Here is a 17,059-nt window from a genome sequence, read left to right as displayed (position 1 = left end):
CATGGCTTTTTGCCTCTGGCATTCAGGGCCATTTGCCAGTTTCCTCTCTCTGTGTACCTTCTTACTTTAGAGAGCTCTCTGTGCTTGACTCCTCTTAGCCCTAGGAGGGCTAAGCCAAGGAGAGGATAGTAACTGACTCATCAAGCCAGGAGCTGGAAAGAGGCTGATAATCTTCTGTGTAACCTCCAAGGCCTGGTTTCCCTGCTAGTCCCTGTCCTTCACACTATGAGGCAAAGGAGTTGTGCCTTGAAATGAGAAGACCTGAGGATCTATTCTTGGCTCTACCACTTATTGTTTGACCTTGGCCAAGCTACTACATCTCTCTGGGTTTTAGTTACCTCTTTCTTGAGTACTCTGGGTAGTAAGGAAAGAGAGGGGGAGCAATGGCCTGCAGTATTTAGGGAGGGCTATGTGGTACTGGTGCCAGAAGGAGAGGGGAAGGCGTTCTGAGCAGGGCCAATGGCATGATCAAAAGTGTGGAGGTCGGCTTTTGTGTATAGGAAGCCAGAAGGATCCCACTTAGAATAAAATTCAAACTTCTTACCATGACTACAAGGCCCTATGTGATCTGGCTGCTGCGTAACTCTCATTCTTACCTTTCTTCTTGTTCACTATGCTTCAGCCATGCTGTCTCCCTTACTGTTCTTTGAATAGGCCAAGTTCTTTACTGCCTTATTGCCTTTCCAAATTTTGATGTTCTCTCTGCTCAGGATACCCTTCTCAAGAATTCATATGGTTGACTACTTCTCATTACTTGCGTCTTTTAGCTCAAGTATCACCTCCCCAGGGGGAGGCTTTCTCTGACCATTATTTAAAGTAGTTGTCCTCTAATGTTCATTAATATTTAAAATGCACATATCCTTTGACCCAACAATTTCATTTCTAGTAATTTATCCTGCAGATATATTTGCAATGAGTAAAATGACATTTGAATAAGGATATTCATTGAAGCATTTATTTGTTAGATAAACTATGGCACATACAAACTGTGGAACATTATGCAGATGACAAAGAAAATGAAACAGCACTGTAAGTCTTGATGGAGAATTATATCAAGGTATATTGTTAAATTTTTAAAAAAGCAAGATGATTGAGCTCTATACTTAATATTCATGTAGTTTATTGGATATATATTATACTCAATAAAAAACACTATACAGAATAGTGTGTATTGTATACCATCTTTGTATAGAAAAAACAAGAATATGTAAACATAAATACATATATGTAATGCTTCTATAATAGGCCTGTCCCATGGTTCAAACAGCTCTTCCCATCTATGGACTGGCTGGGGACTGTGAGGTACTTATCTCTCTTCTGAACTGTATTGAAATTCAATTTTTTAAATTTAGTTTTTAAATTTCTATCTTCAGTGATATCCGAAGGATATATGATCTGAAGGATCTTATGAAAGATGCTAACAGTGTAGTCTTCTTCCAAAGTGATTATCTTGGCCACTTCACATTAGTTCAGTTGCTCTACACCCTCCAACCTATTAGGAGTGGTCCTGTCTGCATACTGACTATTTCTGGAAAGTTACATAACATAGTACGAACAGTGGTTGCCAATTGGCAGGGTGACTGGGGAATAGGGGTGGGAGGGACACTTCTCATTACATATCTTTTTTTGTAGTACCATTTGTTTATATGTATTATTCAAAAAAATCATAAAATTGAAAATAAACCCACCGGGGGTCATTAAATCTTCACATACAGTCATGGAAGTTCCTTAAGATGTCTTTTTAAAAAAGTATTTCCAATTAGTTACTCATTATTATATCATTCTTTATATCCTTCATAATGCTTATCATCTGAAAGTATCTTGGCTGTATTTGTTACTTGTATAATTTTTGAACTGTTTTTGGAATATAAGCTCCATGTTGTCAGGGATCTTGCTTGTCTTGTTCATCAGTGCCTTATTTCTATATATGTATATAGCATATAACTAGTTGTTCAGTAAGCAAGTGTGAAGGAAACTAGGCTGAAACCTAGGAAGGACAGGCAAGGCTGAGGAGGTAGACAGAAATCAGATGATAAAGTGTAGTGGTTCTGAAACTTTATTTTTTATTTATTTTTTTAGAGGGGGGGAGAGGGGAGGGGCAGAGGGAGAGGGAAAGAGCGAATCTTAGGCAGGCTCCACGCCCAGCACTGAACCCGACATGGGGCTCAATCTCACAACCCAGAGATTATGACCTGAGCCGAAATCAAGAGTTGGACACCTAACCGACTTAGCCACCCAGTCGCCCCTGAAACTTTAAATGTGTATCGGAATCACCAACTGAGGGGCGCCTGGGTGGTGCAGTCAGTTGAGCATCTGACTCTTGGTTTTGGCTCAGTTTGTGATCTCGGGGTCATGAGATCAAGCCCTGCGTTGGCTCCACACTAAGCACAGAGTCTGCTTGAGATTCTCTCTCCCTCTACCCCTCCCGCTCATGCTCTTTCTCTCTCTCTAAAATAAATAAATCTTAAAAAAAAAAAAAAGAATCACCAACTGCATCTTTATACCAGCTTGTAATAGAGAGGCAGATTCTTGGACTCTGTGATTCTGATTCAGTAGGTCTGAGTTGGGGCTCAGGAATCTACATTTTAATAAGTTCCCTTGGGTGCAAGTGATCTGGAGACCCCACTTTGAATAACACCAGTGCAGTCTTGACACTGTGCTCAGGAAGAATAACATCTGTGATATCATTTCTCCTTAATACATCCCTACGATGAAAGAGAAAGGACCATCATCCCATTTTACCAACCTAAATGAGGCTCACAGATGGACACTGCATTTTCCAATGACACACAGCTTGTGTATAAAGTATACTGTAAAAGGCCAAAGTATCTGACCAGTCAATTCAAGGTGTGATGGCAGACAGCTCACCCTCACAGGACATTCATAAGGAGCCTTGGTGTTCCTGAATGGCTATTATGACTATTCCTATTTTTTGTGTGGGGGAAGAGGTTATATTCCCTAATGACTGATTGATTTTTTCTGATGTATTTCAGGGAGGGCAATGAACCAGAGGAGACCACCCAGATCACATATCGTGAGCTTCTGGTCCAAGTGTGTCGATTCAGCAATGTTCTCCAAAAACAGGGTGAGTGTCGGGGGGTATAAGAAGGGGACTGGAGGGTCCTGCCTTGGGGTATCTGAGGACTTGGGGGAAGTAGACAAGGAATGGAAGAAATGTGGTAATAGGGGAACAGAAAAGGTCAGCTGTGGTGGGGGGCAGTAGCTGAATGAGAAGGAGCAAGTAGCAGCAGGAAGGGTCCCTGGTCCATGATCTGTGTCCTTTATTTGCAGGCATTCGGAAGGGTGACCGAGTGGCCATTTACATGCCCATGATACCGGAGCTTGTGGTGGCCATGCTGGCATGTGCCCGCCTTGGGGCTCTGCACTCCATTGTGGTAGGAATTTGGACTGGAAAAAGAGACCTAGTGGGGGGTGGGGCTCTGGAGAAGTAGGTTGGGCCTGGATGATGGAGGATCTTAAGAACCAGACTAAGGAGTTTAGAATGTTTGTGTCATAGGTTCCATATCCAGTTTCTTCTAGGACCATAGTTTAGAAACCCTGAAGGTTTTATGAGTGTCTCCTTTCCTTGTTTACTTAATTCCTAGGTCCTCCTCTCCCTCAGTCTTTCTTCCTTTCCCTAGTTTGCAGGCTTCTCTGCAGAGTCTCTTTGTGAACGGATCCTGGATTCCAGTTGCAGCCTTCTTATCACTACAGGTGACTAATTCTCTCACCCCTTTTCCAGAACCACCACACCCGAAGTTTTGATCTCTAATCAGCTAGTTGGTATTTGCGACTGCTCAGCATAGAGGGTAGGGATTGCCTACCCTTACTCCTGATTCCACCTCACCTGACCCTCTGTCAGCTCAAATCAATTGGAAGAGCCAGAGTCAAGAGGCCTACCTCAGAAAGGGCTCCATGAACATTGTGCTCACTAGGGATAAGGGGCTAGGAGTGTGGTACCTTCCTAAGGCCTGGAATGTCTGTTGCTCCCCAAAGATGCCTTCTACAGGGGGGAAAAGCTTGTGAACCTGAAGGAGCTGGCTGACGAGGCCCTGGAGAAGTGTCGGGAGAAGTAAGTATGTTTGGTATTGGCTACTGCTCTGAGTCAACTGGGCTTTTCCCCAGTAACAGGTTCCCTTTGTCCCCTCTATCTTAGATGGACATGGGTGGGTCCTCCCAAATTCTCTTTTGAGCCAACTAGCCTACCACTTCAGGTTTTTCCTTCTTCTAGGGCTTTCCAAGTGAGGTGCTGCATTGTGGTCAAGCACCTGGGGCGGGCAGAGCTGGGCACAGGTGACTCTCTCAGCCAATCCCCCCCCATTAAGAGGCCATGCCCGGATGTACAGGTGAGTCTGGTACTGCTATGCTTTCCTCTGGGCTCAAATTGGCTCCCTCTTCAGCCCAGGAAGTTCTTGATATGCTTCTTTCCTTCCTTAACATAATGCTGAGAGGATCTGGGAGCAATCCTAGGAATGCCTCCTCTGGCAGGGCTGGTAGGGAGCTGGGGGACTTTGACCTTGAATGTTGGGTAGGGAGTCCCCTGTACCTTGGCAACTTAGCATGAGTCTCCCTTAGATTGTAAGGGAGACTCTGGGCTGGTTGGGGTATCCTGATGGGTACAAGGGACCCCCAGGGCTTGGGCTTAGGTTAGAAATGGGCTTAGTCAACTATACTTCAATAAGGAATGAAAGAAAAGAAAGGAAAGAAAGAAAGAAATGGGCTGATTTGGGTGACTATGTGTACTAGTCTCTGTCTTGGGGTGGGCTACCTATGTGGTCCCATCATGGAAGGATCAGGATTTGGCCCTCACGATATGACCCTTATTAGCTTTGGATCCAGCACTTTTAGTGGAAATGGTGGAAAAGCCCAAAGGTCTAAGGGGCATGAAGGATGAAAACTCCAGGGTCCAGAAGGACAAAAGTTCCTGAGATTTGTGACTTGAGGGGCCCTGAGGGTCACAGAGCTAGAGAGGCTATAGTCTAGTCTAGGGAGATTGTGGAGATTCTGCATTAGGGGTTCTGAGTGTATAGAGGTTGGGAGCAAGATCAGGAAAATGTAGGCTGGGAGGACCAGTAAGAGGGGAGCCTAAAGAAAAGGAGGCAGCAGAGGCTTGGGACACACTGACCTTTCCCTCCCACTCCCCTATACTCAGACCCTGCTCACCACCCTTTCCGTGGGCTCTTAACAGGGTAAGCCGAAAGAGAAACCCAAACGCATCTGGCCCCAGGTATCCATCTCTGCACCGCCTTGGGTACTGCTTCTCTGTGTGCTTGTCTGTGTTTTCATCTGCTCTTTGCCTGTTTTCTCCATTGAGGTGGCTGCCAGACCTAACTCCTTTCTTTCTATCCCTGGGTCCTCTGCCATCTAAGTTACTCTGAAGGGTCATGAAACAAAATGCCCGTTGCTACCTCTCTGAACTGGTATAGAGCATGGATCTCAGAGAGAGGTAGCAACAGGCATCCCATTGCACTCCTGCTGTTCAGAACCTTTATGGGAGAGAGGACCAAGTGACTTGTCAGAAAGTTTTTACTATGTACTTAGCTGGGGCAGAGCCCTAGGTGATAGGAGGAGAGTGAGTAGAGGAGGTACAGAACTTGACCTTGGGAATTCACCATCAAGTTGGGAAGTTAGATATATATTACAATTGAAAACCTCAGTTTTATATAGGACAACAGAGAAGATTCCTAAATACATTTATATATTACTTTGGGATTTATAAACTGCACACAAACTCTCTGATATAATTAAGTGCTAGGTTGAATAAAAATTACTTTGTAGGGGGCGCCTGGGTGGCTCAGTCGTTAAGCGACTGCCTTCGGCTCAGGTCATGATCCCGGGGTCCTGGGATCGAGCCCCGCATCGGGCTCCCCGCTCCGCGGGAAGCCTGCTTCTCCCTCTCCCGCTCCCCCTGCTTGTGTTCCCTCTCTCGCTGTGTCTCTCTCTGTCAAATAAATAAAATCTTTAAAAAAAAAAAATTACTTTGTAGGTGGTTCTAAGATGTGAGATTCCTAAGTGGGGGCTCAAAGCAGATTAGACTAGCGAAAGGCTGGGCTTGGAGTCCAGAGACCGATTTTTAGCTGTATATCCTAGAATAAGTCACTTCTCCTCAGTTTCAGTTACCGTATCAGCAATGAAGAGATGATAATACAGGCTTAAATGCTTTGTTTATTAAAACAAAACACAAAACCCATTATTCCTCTGAATTTACCATCCTCATAGGGTGTCTTACTCTAAATCTATGCTTAACCTCTTCTGCTAATGGTAAATATAATCTTTTTTCTCTGCTCTTATAGCATGGTGGAGACAGATCTGATTCCCGGGGAACATTACTTTCCTTTTAAAAGTCAGACGGAGACCTAAGACATTTCTCTTGAAAGATGTAACAAACTCAGTGGTTCAAGTATAGACTCTGGAGCCAGACCACTTGGGTTCAGATCCTAGTTCTGTCACGTGCTACTGTGGAAGCTTGGACAAACTACTTAAGCTCTCTTGCCTCAGTTTCCCCATCTGTAGAATAAGGATAATAACTGTACCTACCTGATAGGATTTTGTCAGTATATATAAGGTTTTTGGCACATAGTAACTACTCTATAAATGTTAGCTTTTATTGCTTTTAACATAGCAGGCAGCCTGGCATTTCTAAAGGGAAACCAGAAAAGAAATAAACTCCTTTAATTATTTTTTTTAAAGATTTTATTTATTTATTTGACAGAGAGAGAGACACAGCGAGAGAGGGAACACAAGCAGGGGGAGTGGGAGAGGGAGAAGCAGGCTTCCCGCCGAGCAGGGAGCCCGATGTGGGGCTCGATCCCAGGACCCTGGGATCATGACCTGAGCCGAAGGCAGATGCTTAACGACTGAGCCACCTAGGCGCCCCAACTCCTATAATTATTAATACCAGAGACCCTTAGGCCACAGGCTCCTGGATTTTTGTTTCTTGGAGGTGAAAATCAGTTATCAAAAAACCAAAGACCATAAGAATAGGCTTATAAAGTCCAGGTTTGTTGGTCTGATAATTGCAGTCAAAGCTGCAGAAATCTTTTTTTTTTTTTTTTTTAAGATTTTATTTATTTATTTGACAGAGGGAGAGTTGGTGAGAGAGGGAACACAAGCAGGGGGAGTGAGAGAGGGAGAAGCAGGCTCCCCGCCAAGCAGGGAGCCCGATATGGGGCTCGATCCCAGGACCCTGGGATCATGACCTGAGCCGAAGGCAGACGCTTAACAACTGAGCCACCCAGGTACCCCAAAGCTGCAGAAATCTTGAGAGAGCTCCACATCCCATCATCCTTAAGCATTCTTTAAAGGGAGGGCCTGGCACAATATGGAGGTACTCTCCTCACTCATGTCTCCTATGGGCTTCCTCATGTTCCTCTCTCACACCTGGCAGTTGCCCTCCCTGAAGCTATCCTGGTCCAAGGACAAAGGCCAAATCAATTCTTATTTCAGTAAATTGAAACCTTCCTGGTTCAAAGCTGTGGGCCCTCATAGGCACACACCGAATTCATAACCAACCACTAATGGAACTCACCCTGCTTCCTGGTGCTGGTTATCAGTTCCACACCTGGGGTACTGGCCCTTCTCACCCACATACCCACAAAGGAAACAGTTTTACAAGATTATAAGAATCCCCTCATTGCCACAGTGTAACTATGCTTTGCCTTTATATGTACCTAGTGCCTCTTCTATGACAATTCAAACCAGTACTGTAGACCAGTACTGTAGACCGTTTGCCCAAAGCAATATTGACACTTCCCTGCTTAAATACATTAAGGCCCTCATCTCAAGAAGATCATTTGGCAGGAAAAAAAATTTCCATGTGTCAATGTATGTGTAGACCCATATGGCTATTCCACTAAAAAATAGGGTGTGTTTTAGTGTTTTCTAGCTTGTGGGCAAGCCTCTTTCTCTTCTTTCTTTTTCTTCTTTTTTTTAATGGTGCCACACTCGCTCTGGACTTGTCATTCTTTTGTTTTGTTTTTTTAAGACTTATTTATCTACTTCAGAGAGAGAAAGAGCCCACGAGCGGGGGCAGTTGGCAGAGAGAATCTTCAAGCAGGCTCCACACTGAGCCCGATGTAGGGCTCGATCTTGATCCCACGACCCATGAGATGATGACCTGAGCCGAAACCGAGAGTCAGATGCTTAACCAGCTTAGCCACCCAGGCTCCCCTAAGCTTGTCATTCTTACGATGTTTATGTGCCAGACGCTTCAAATTCTCTAAAGTAAGGGGCAGATAGTACAGAAAGAGGAGAGTGGTTGGAGAGTCATTTTGTAATTTATCAAGGTATGTGTTTAACACTTTGAGGTTTTTTAACCAACTATGTACACAATAAACTAGCATATGGCCATATAATGGGAATAGGGAGTAGGGTATTTCTCTTACATTATCATGTCTACCTGCCAGCCAGAACCATTGAACATACAAGAAGCTAATGAATATGAAAGGGCTTTGTGACAGCTAAAGCAAACCCCAAACAGTTCCCATTTTCACACCCTTGAATTTATTTCCCAGAGGAGTTCAGTGGAACTGAACTAAATTCTATCCTTCCTGACATTCATCAGTCTTTCCTACCCCACAGGACAATTCAAGGTATGATATTTTCTAGGTAATGCCTTTTTCTTTTGATGTTCCCCAAATCCTGTGAGACCATTAAAGAAAGAATGACTACCCTCATTTTAAAAAGGACCAACTGGAGGTAAAGTGACTTGCCCAAGGACCTACATAGGTAGCAAGTGGCAGAACCGGGATTGAGATCCAGTGCAATTTTTGGAGAAGTTCAGGGAATCCCACCTTCCCTCAATACAGAGTAGACTCTGAAAACTGGCTGTTCAAAGAGGTGATATAATTAGGAAAGTAAAATAGTTTCAATGAGAGGTTAGAAAATTTCAGGATGATAGATCCAAAAGTAGTTATCAAAGATACTCTAGTATAGGGGGACATCCCTCTACTGGGAAAAGGAAGTCCATATTGGTCCTTTTCCACCAACTTAAAGGAGGGTTTCTGCTGAATGGAACTTTAAGCAAATATCTCTATGGGAAACCCATTGGCACCAGTGGTGTGAAGGTAGGGGCGGAGCTAGGGTAGGAACCTACAGATATTGATGAGGTCTAGACATTCAGGAAAAAGTGCTTGGACCAAAAGCTGTTGACTTTTTTTTCAATACTAACAGGGCCAGGTGCCCGCTTCACCTGCAGACTCTGACTAATTTTGCATTTCTGGATTGGGTGGTGTCCGCATCCCTGCTGATAAGCCACTAGTCCCATAGGTACATATGTTTGTATGTAGGCCTGTGTATGCATATTCATTCATCCAACAAAAATTTACAGAGTGCATATTGAGTGCCAGGCATTTTGCTAGCTGTTGGGGATAAAGAAAAAAAGAAAAAAAGACATGCCACTGCTCTCATAGAGGTCACTATCTAGCTGGGGAGATAGTAATCAAGCAAACAACTAAATAACTAGAAATATGTACTGGATAGGAAGGAAATATGGTGTAGTGGTCAAGAATACTAGCAAGGGTGAGGGCGGGGTTGGGAATCTACCAGATACTGTTCAGGGAAAGCCCTTCTACGAAGGTTACATTTCAGCTAAGAACTAAAGGGTGAGAAGGGACCAACCAAGGTGTCCTCCTCAGCCTGAGGCTACATGAGGGGAGCTCGGGAGCAGGGTGTTAGGAGTACCCAAGAAGCCTGCTATTCTGCTCCTGTTCTGTCTCATTCCACATTTCTCCCCCTCCTCCCAGCACCTCCACCTGGCAGGACTTCCCCAACCCCAGGTGCCAGGTAGGTGTATCTCTGCTCCTATCTTGAGCTGTTCACAGTTCTTCCCTGCCCATTCCTGTCTTCCTAACCCTGCAGATCTCCTGGAACCAAGGGGTTGATTTGTGGTGGCATGAACTCATGAAAGAGGCAGAGGATGAGTGTGAGCCTGAGTGGTGTGATGCTGAGGACTCACTCTTCATCCTGTACACCAGTGGCTCTACAGGCAAACCCAAGGCAAGTGTGTGTGTGTGTGTGTGTGTGTGTGGCTGTGTAGGGTTGAGAAGTGAATTATGTTCGTGTGTATGAGAGTGATTCCAGTGGCTCAGAAATACCATCTTAGGGCGTGGATATGAATGATGACTGACTATGTATGTGTATGGTGTGTGAGATGGGAACATGGAGAAAAGGGGACAGAAGAGAGATGGATGCTATGAAAGGGGTGCTGGCAGGGCCAGAATCCCTGAGGAGGATCTTCCTCTAGCTCTGCCCAGCCTACATTTGGTGCTCTGTGGGGGTGAGTCCAAGTCTCCAAGCTGAGGCCCTATTCTTCCTCCAGGGTGTGGTACATACTGTTGGGGGCTACATGCTCTATGTGGCCACGACCTTCAAGTATGTGTTTGACTTCCACGCAGAGGATGTGTTCTGGTGCACAGCAGACATTGGCTGGATCACTGGCCATTCCTACGTCACCTACGGGCCACTGGCCAATGGTGCCACCGGTGTTTTGGTGAGAAGGGAGCTGGGACCCATGGCTACTTGGCCTACTTAGGGGTGGACAAGATGATCCTGGGTGACAGTCTCCCAAGGCCCCTTGGTCTAGGGACAGGGGGACTTACACAATGAGCTGTTCCCTGGATAAAGAAGAATTCTGAGGGGGTTGACTTGTCTGTAAGGGAGTGAAGACATGGGTGTGTCAGAAAGGGCAAAATATTGAGCCTGGGGTATGATAGGGGAATTGAGGGACTGTTGGAAAGGACTGGGAATGACCAGCCTTCACTGGGGTCAGTTTGAGGGGATTCCCACATACCCGGATGTGAGCCGCCTGTGGAACATCGTGGACAAGTACAAGGTGACCAAGTTCTACACAGCACCCACGGCTATCCGCCTGCTCATGAAGTTTGGAGATGAGCCTGTCACCCGGTGAGACCCCCTCCCTAGCTGTTGCCCCATGGGGGTCCGTCAGAGCTAGGTGCTGGCCTTTGTGTACAGTCTTTTCCATTCCACTGTTCCAACTCCTTGGCCTAGAATAGGGGAGGGGGCAGAAGAGCCTGGGCATGTCTTCCTGGTTCCCAGTGGTACTCAGAGCCTTCCTTTCTTCCCACTCCCCTGCCCAAGGCATAGCCGGGCATCCTTACAGGTGTTAGGCACAGTGGGTGAACCCATTAACCCTGAGGCCTGGCTGTGGTACCACCAGGTGGTAGGTGCCCAGCGCTGTTCCATCGTGGACACCTTCTGGCAGACAGAGACAGTGAGTAAAGGAATCAGAAGGCTGGGGCTGAGGGACAGTGTGGGAAGACTGACTCAAACCCCCGATCTCTGACTTCCACAGGGTGGCCATATGCTGACCCCCCTCCCTGGTGCCACACCAATGAAGCCTGGTTCTGCTGTGAGTGAGGCTCCCTTGGCTGGTACTGGGCTAGGCAGGAGTAGAGTCTCTGGGCCTAGATAAAGGGTGGGGGACTAGACTAATATGTGTGAGGAACCTGGGGCTCTGAGGGTCCCTGGGAGAGGTAAAGAGTTGAGTCACAGTTGCCTCATTTCTCTCCTTGAGTCCTGTCTCCTGTTTGCTTCTAGACCTTCCCGTTCTTTGGTGTAGCTCCTGCAATTTTGAATGAGTCTGGGGAAGAGTTGGAAGGTGAAGCTGAAGGTTACCTGGTGAGGTCCTAATCCTTGGATGTCTTTGAGGAGTTGGGAGGAAAGAGTACAGCAAGGGATGCTGTACTATGCTTCAGAGTTTAGAACCTAATTTCTACTGGTAGGTGCTTGTGGCTAAAGCTCCATGGTTGAGGGTTTATCCTCTGCAAGACCCTGGAGGAAATCCTTCTGGTTATTTAGCCTGCCTCTCTGCCTTTTGGCCCACTTTGGCTCTTAAGGACTCTGCTCAAGTTTCCTCATGATGCCTTTTGGGGTCTGGAAGACTTAGTGCTAACTCTCTTTGACAAAAGTTCTAGTGTGAAAGGAGTCTTCATAACATAGTAGAGAATCATACAGGCTCCAGAGTCAGCCTGCTTGGGTTCAAATCCTAGCTCTGCCTCTTCTGTGACTTCAGATAGGTTGCCTAACCCCTTTGAACTTAAATTTCATTTGTAAAATAGGGTCATATAGTACCTTTGCCTCCTCAAGTTGCTGGATCGATTAAATTAGATAATCCATTTGACGGATTTAGCATAGAACCTAACAGTTAGTGTTTAACAAATGTTAGCGGTTGTGATTTTTATATTAGTACTTGTAGGAAGATCATCAGCCCCCACTCTCCACCCTCCATCCCACTTTACTTTTACTAAGAGCAAGTTAGTAACAAGGACAGGACTTAAATCCATGCCTTCTGACTCTTAGCCTAGAATTTCATCCATCTCATCAATCTACTACCACAGGACGTTATTGATTGGGGCAATACTTTTTCACTTTTATATGACTATTTTCATTTGTATCAAACTGGACTTGGTTTCCTGAGGAGACTCAAATTTACTAAATGCTTATCACTAGCAGAACATTGTACTAGGCAACTTCCACATACCATTAATTCAATCTTCACAGTAACTTTGGGAGGATGAGATTACTTTCTCTGATCTACAGAAGAGGATCTGAAGCTTAGAGAGGCAAAGTTACTAACCCGAGGTCACACACTAAGTAGCAGAGCCAGGATTCTCAGTCTGGACTGTCTTTCTCCACAGCCTGTACTTTGTCCTCTTCTCAGGAAGGGCATTCAGGCCATTTCTCCTCAGGCTGGGCAAAACTGTGATTGCCCAGGCTGTGAGTGAGACAGTGTCTCGTCTTTCAGTGAGACACAGTATAGCCCATGTGACCACTGTGCCTTTCTCACTCCCTAGGTGTTCAAGCAGCCCTGGCCAGGAATCATGCGCACAGTCTATGGGAACCATGAACGCTTTGAGGCCACCTACTTTAAGAAGTTCCCCGGTTACTATGTAACAGGAGATGGTGAGCCTTGGCTATCCCTTTCCCATATCTCCCACCTTGACATGTACCTTCCCCTTCCATTTTCAGGAAGAATTGGTTAGTGGTGAAGAAAGACAGAGAGGAACGTATTCTATGTGTCAGTGTCTAATATCCAGGCAGAGCTGTAGAGAAGACTAAGAGCAGGAATGAGTGTTGCATGGAGGGTCTCAGCATGGTACCACCTGACGTGATATATGAGGCAAGAAGTTCTTGTTTCCACTGTTCCTGTGCTAAAAGAAATAGGGCATGTAGCACTGTGTATTACTATGTCATATGCGTCCACATGTCTGGAGCCTATGTTTGCCCATGACTCTCTCCACCAATCCCTTCATCCATAGCTTCTTATTGAGCATGTATTATGTCTAGGCACTGATCTAAGTTCAGGGATTATTACCATGAATAAGGTAGGCAAGGTCTCTGTTCACAGGGGGCTTATATTCTAGTAAGGGGAGACAGACAATAAATTTAGCAAACAGGTGAATAAGCTTATCTCGGTGACAAGTGCTATGAAGAAAAATAAATAGGGTAACAGGATAAAGAATGTCTACAGGAATGGCCACCATACATGGGATGGTGAAAGAAGGCTTCTTTGAAGTGATATTTGTTTAACCAGAGACCTCCAGGGTGAGAAGGAGGCCAGGCATGGGAAAATCTGGAGTGAGTGTTCTGTGCAGAGACACCAGCTTGAAATGTCTGAGGAACAGACTGAAGCCTGTGTGTCTGACATGTAGTGAGCAAAGGGAAGAATGTTACATGAAGTTGGAGAGGTAGATAATGTGGGGCCTTGTGGGCCACGGTGGGGACTTTGGATTTTATCCAGTGTACAGTGGGGGAGACCTTTAGGGCTTGTAAGCAGAGAAGTGATAAGAACTGATTTGTTGTTTAGAAAATAACTTTGATTTATGGAGAACAGACTTCAGGTGGGTGTATTAATTATCTATTGCCATGGAAAAAATTATCCCCAAACATGGCAGCTTAAAACAACAAATATTATCTCATACAGTTTCTGACGATCAGGAATTTGTGAGTGGCTTTGCCGGTAGTTCTCATTCAGAGTCTCTCATGGGTTGCAGTGAAGCTGTTGGTTGGGGCTGCAGACATTTGAAGGTTTGACTGAGCCTGGAGGACACACTTCCAAGCTCACTCATGTGGCTGTTGGCAGGAACCCTCAGTTCTTCACCACGTGTGCCTCTCCATAGGGCTACTTATGACATGGCAGCTGACTTCCCCTAGAGCAAATCATCTGAGAGAATGCCACAGTGTCTTCTAGAATCTAATTTCAGAAATGACATACCATCCCTTCTGCCAAATTCTATTGATTACAGAGACTAACCCTAGTACAATGAGAAAGAGGACTACACGGGAGTCAGAATATCAGAAAGTGGAAATCAGTGTAGCTGTCTTGGAGCCTGGCTACCACGTGGGAGAGTTTAGAAGCAGGAAGACTTGTTAGGGGGCTATTAGTGGGTGTAGCATTTTGGTAATGTGGATCATGTATCCTACTGTGGGATATTCATTACATTGTGCATTTCTTCTCTTTCCAGGCTGCCGGCGGGACCAGGATGGCTATTACTGGATCACTGGCAGGATTGATGACATGCTAAATGTATCTGGTGAGGGCCAGAGACCCTTTTCCCTTCTCGTTAGCACCACTCTCCCAGTAAGTCCCAGCCAAAGCCTTCCGAGCGAGCCAGGATGTCCTCTAGACAAACCACGCTTGGAGTGCAGCATTCAGTTCTGGGTACAGATTTTGGAGGAAGAGTGATAAACACTGGAATGTGCCTGGAGGAGGGGAACTGGGATGGTGGGACAACTGAAGCAGGTCATGTGAGGAATGAATGAAGGGGCTTCCCCACTTGACCAGACCAGGACTGTCCTGCTGGCATAGATGGAACAGGGCCTGGGGTAGAGGCTGGGATCTCTCTCATGGCACTTGCTTTCCCTTGACAAGGACATCTGCTGAGCACGGCAGAGGTGGAATCAGCACTTGTGGAACATGAAGCTATTGCAGAGGCAGCTGTGGTCGGCCACCCTCATCCTGTGAAGGGCGAATGCCTCTACTGCTTTGTCACCCTGTGCGATGGCTACACCTTCAGCCCCACCCTCACTGAGGAGCTCAAGAAGCAGAGTGAGGAGCCTCCCCAAGCAGGGACTGTAGGGTCTGACCTGACAACCCAGTTAGCACAGCAAGTTGTTGGGGAGAGGCTAGAGCAAGCTGCGAACCACAGACAGATCCCAGGGGGCCTTAGGGGTTGCTTGTCTTCTTCCCATTCAGTCCCCACTAGTCTGTCCACTAGGATGCTAATGGCTGACATTTATAGAATTCTCTGTGCCACCACTGGGCTAAGTCCTTTAAATGCATTAATCCATTTAATCCCGATAATCACCACTGTGAAATAGATCCTATTGTTACTCCCATCCTAAAGATGAAGAAATTGAGGCTCAGAGAAGTTAAGTCACTTGCCCAAGGCCACACTGCTAGTAAACTGGGATTTAAATTCTAGCAGGCTGATTTTTAGAGTCTGAGTTCCATGAAGGTAGATTAAAATAAAATGAGATAGTAAAAGACAGTGTGTTAAAAAGAGAGAAAGACTGGGGCGCCTGGGTGGCTCAGTTGTTAAGCGTCTGCCTTCAGCTCAGGTCATGATCCCAGGGTCTTGGGATGGAGCCCCGCATCGGGCTCCCTGCTCAGCGGGAAGCCTGCTTCTCCCTCTCCCCCTCCCCCTGCTTATGTTCCCTCTCTCGCTGTGTCTCTGTCAAATAAATAAATAAATAAATAAAATCTTTCAAAAAAAAAAGAGAGAGAGAAAGATAGGCAATGACTCCAAGAATGACTCTGTGGGCAGGGCCTTGGAGAGGAAATAGGGAGGGAACAAAGCCATCTCTACCTTGGTTTTTGGGAGCGTGGCTAAGGGTACTGAAGAAATGCTTAATGATTTCTTGGTTACAGTTAGAGAAAAGATTGGCCCCATTGCCACTCCGGATTATATCCAGAATGCACCTGGCTTGCCTAAAACCCGCTCAGGTATGTTCAGAGGCCTCAAGGGATTGGGTTTGGGATTGGCCAAGGCCTAATGGTGGTGGAGTGTGTGTGGATGGAAGCCTCTTTGGCAGGGCTGGAGTGGGTCAATGCTATTACCAGGTAACCAGAAGGCTGTGGTCCTCCAGGGAAAATCATGAGGCGGGTGCTTCGGAAGATTGCTCAGAATGACCACGACCTGGGGGACACGTCTACTGTGGCTGACCCAACTGTCATCTGCCAGCTCTTCAACCACCGCTGCCTGACCATCCAGTAAACAAGACCTTGCCCTTTACCCAGGCTTCGCCCTGCTTGGCTTTCCAAAGTTTTGCCCACCCTCCCTGTCCCCATCCAGGAGTGCTGAGGGCCAGTGCTGACCCACACCACCTCCCTTGACCAGCTGTCTGGGACCAAGGACCAGCTTTGCCCTTGGGTGGAGGCAACTTCCTGTGGCTGCCAGATAGATGGGACATGGCCCAGGTTAGCCTCAGATTGCTGTGCCCCTAGACCTCAAGAGCCCTTGGAGCCCAGAACAGGGACCTGAAGGTCATGTCCCTTACCCAAGTTAAGTATGCAGAAGGCAGGTGAGGGTCTAGACTGAAGCAGGGAGGCAGCTCTGTAATCCTATGTCAGCTCTCTCAGGAAGCACCAGTACTTATCTCTGGATATGCATTTGTCCTTAGAAATGCCTGTGTGTGAGTCCCAAAAGAATTGATTATTATTTTTTTAAAATACTTTGCTGCTTCTGTTCTAGATCTGAATTCTCTTTTGTGCCAGATGGCAGTGCTTGTCTGCCCATTTGCTTCAGGGGATGTGCAGACAGGCTGTTTCCAGAGGGTTTTCAGATTACCTGCTTCTTTGCTGGAATAAATGTGTTTTGTTCCTAGGGCCAGAAGAGTTTGTCTTTCTTGTCCTCTGTTCCCACCCTTCCATGAACAGTCCTGCCCATAAGAGACACTCTCAGATGAAACTCTTCTTTTCTTGCCCGTCATGCTCAGGCTCCGGTTGTAGGAATAAAGTCTATGACCTTAAAAAGGTGGTAACTTGTTTTCTTAGGTATCTTATAGACTGTATACTTAACTAGCTGCTCTGATTTGTGTG

The 17,059-nt window shown here is 46.1% G+C and overlaps 1 protein-coding gene across 3 annotated transcripts in view; it reads left to right on the top strand.

Annotated features, from left to right (window-relative positions):
* The window catches only part of ACSS2 (acyl-CoA synthetase short chain family member 2), a 47,330-nt gene extending 30,336 nt beyond the window's left edge, over positions 1-16,994 (top strand). The window contains exons 3-18 of one of the 3 annotated variants that reach the window (XM_032420084.1): positions 2,994-3,085; positions 3,292-3,395; positions 3,642-3,714; positions 3,997-4,072; positions 4,232-4,346; positions 9,859-9,996; positions 10,319-10,489; positions 10,769-10,902; positions 11,098-11,230; positions 11,312-11,368; positions 11,557-11,637; positions 12,813-12,921; positions 14,484-14,552; positions 14,891-15,067; positions 15,890-15,964; positions 16,108-16,994. In XM_032420084.1, the coding sequence (XP_032275975.1) occupies positions 2,994-3,085; positions 3,292-3,395; positions 3,642-3,714; positions 3,997-4,072; positions 4,232-4,346; positions 9,859-9,996; positions 10,319-10,489; positions 10,769-10,902; positions 11,098-11,230; positions 11,312-11,368; positions 11,557-11,637; positions 12,813-12,921; positions 14,484-14,552; positions 14,891-15,067; positions 15,890-15,964; positions 16,108-16,235 (1,732 nt within the window). In that variant the 3' untranslated portion in view covers positions 16,236-16,994. Of the gene's footprint in view, positions 1-2,993; positions 3,086-3,291; positions 3,396-3,641; positions 3,715-3,996; positions 4,073-4,231; positions 4,347-9,858; positions 9,997-10,318; positions 10,490-10,768; positions 10,903-11,097; positions 11,231-11,311; positions 11,369-11,556; positions 11,638-12,812; positions 12,922-14,483; positions 14,553-14,890; positions 15,532-15,889; positions 15,965-16,107 lie in introns of those variants that run through there. The other 2 variants (XM_032420082.1, XM_032420083.1) reach the window with 2 other exon arrangements.
* Positions 16,995-17,059: the final 65 nt, after the last annotated feature.

The sequence above is a fragment of the Phoca vitulina genome, unplaced genomic scaffold (genome assembly GCF_004348235.1).
Source record: "Phoca vitulina isolate PV1807 unplaced genomic scaffold, GSC_HSeal_1.0 scaffold22, whole genome shotgun sequence".
In the NCBI taxonomy this organism is placed as follows: domain Eukaryota; kingdom Metazoa; phylum Chordata; class Mammalia; order Carnivora; family Phocidae; genus Phoca; species Phoca vitulina.
This window is presented reverse-complemented; position numbering and strand designations above follow the sequence as displayed.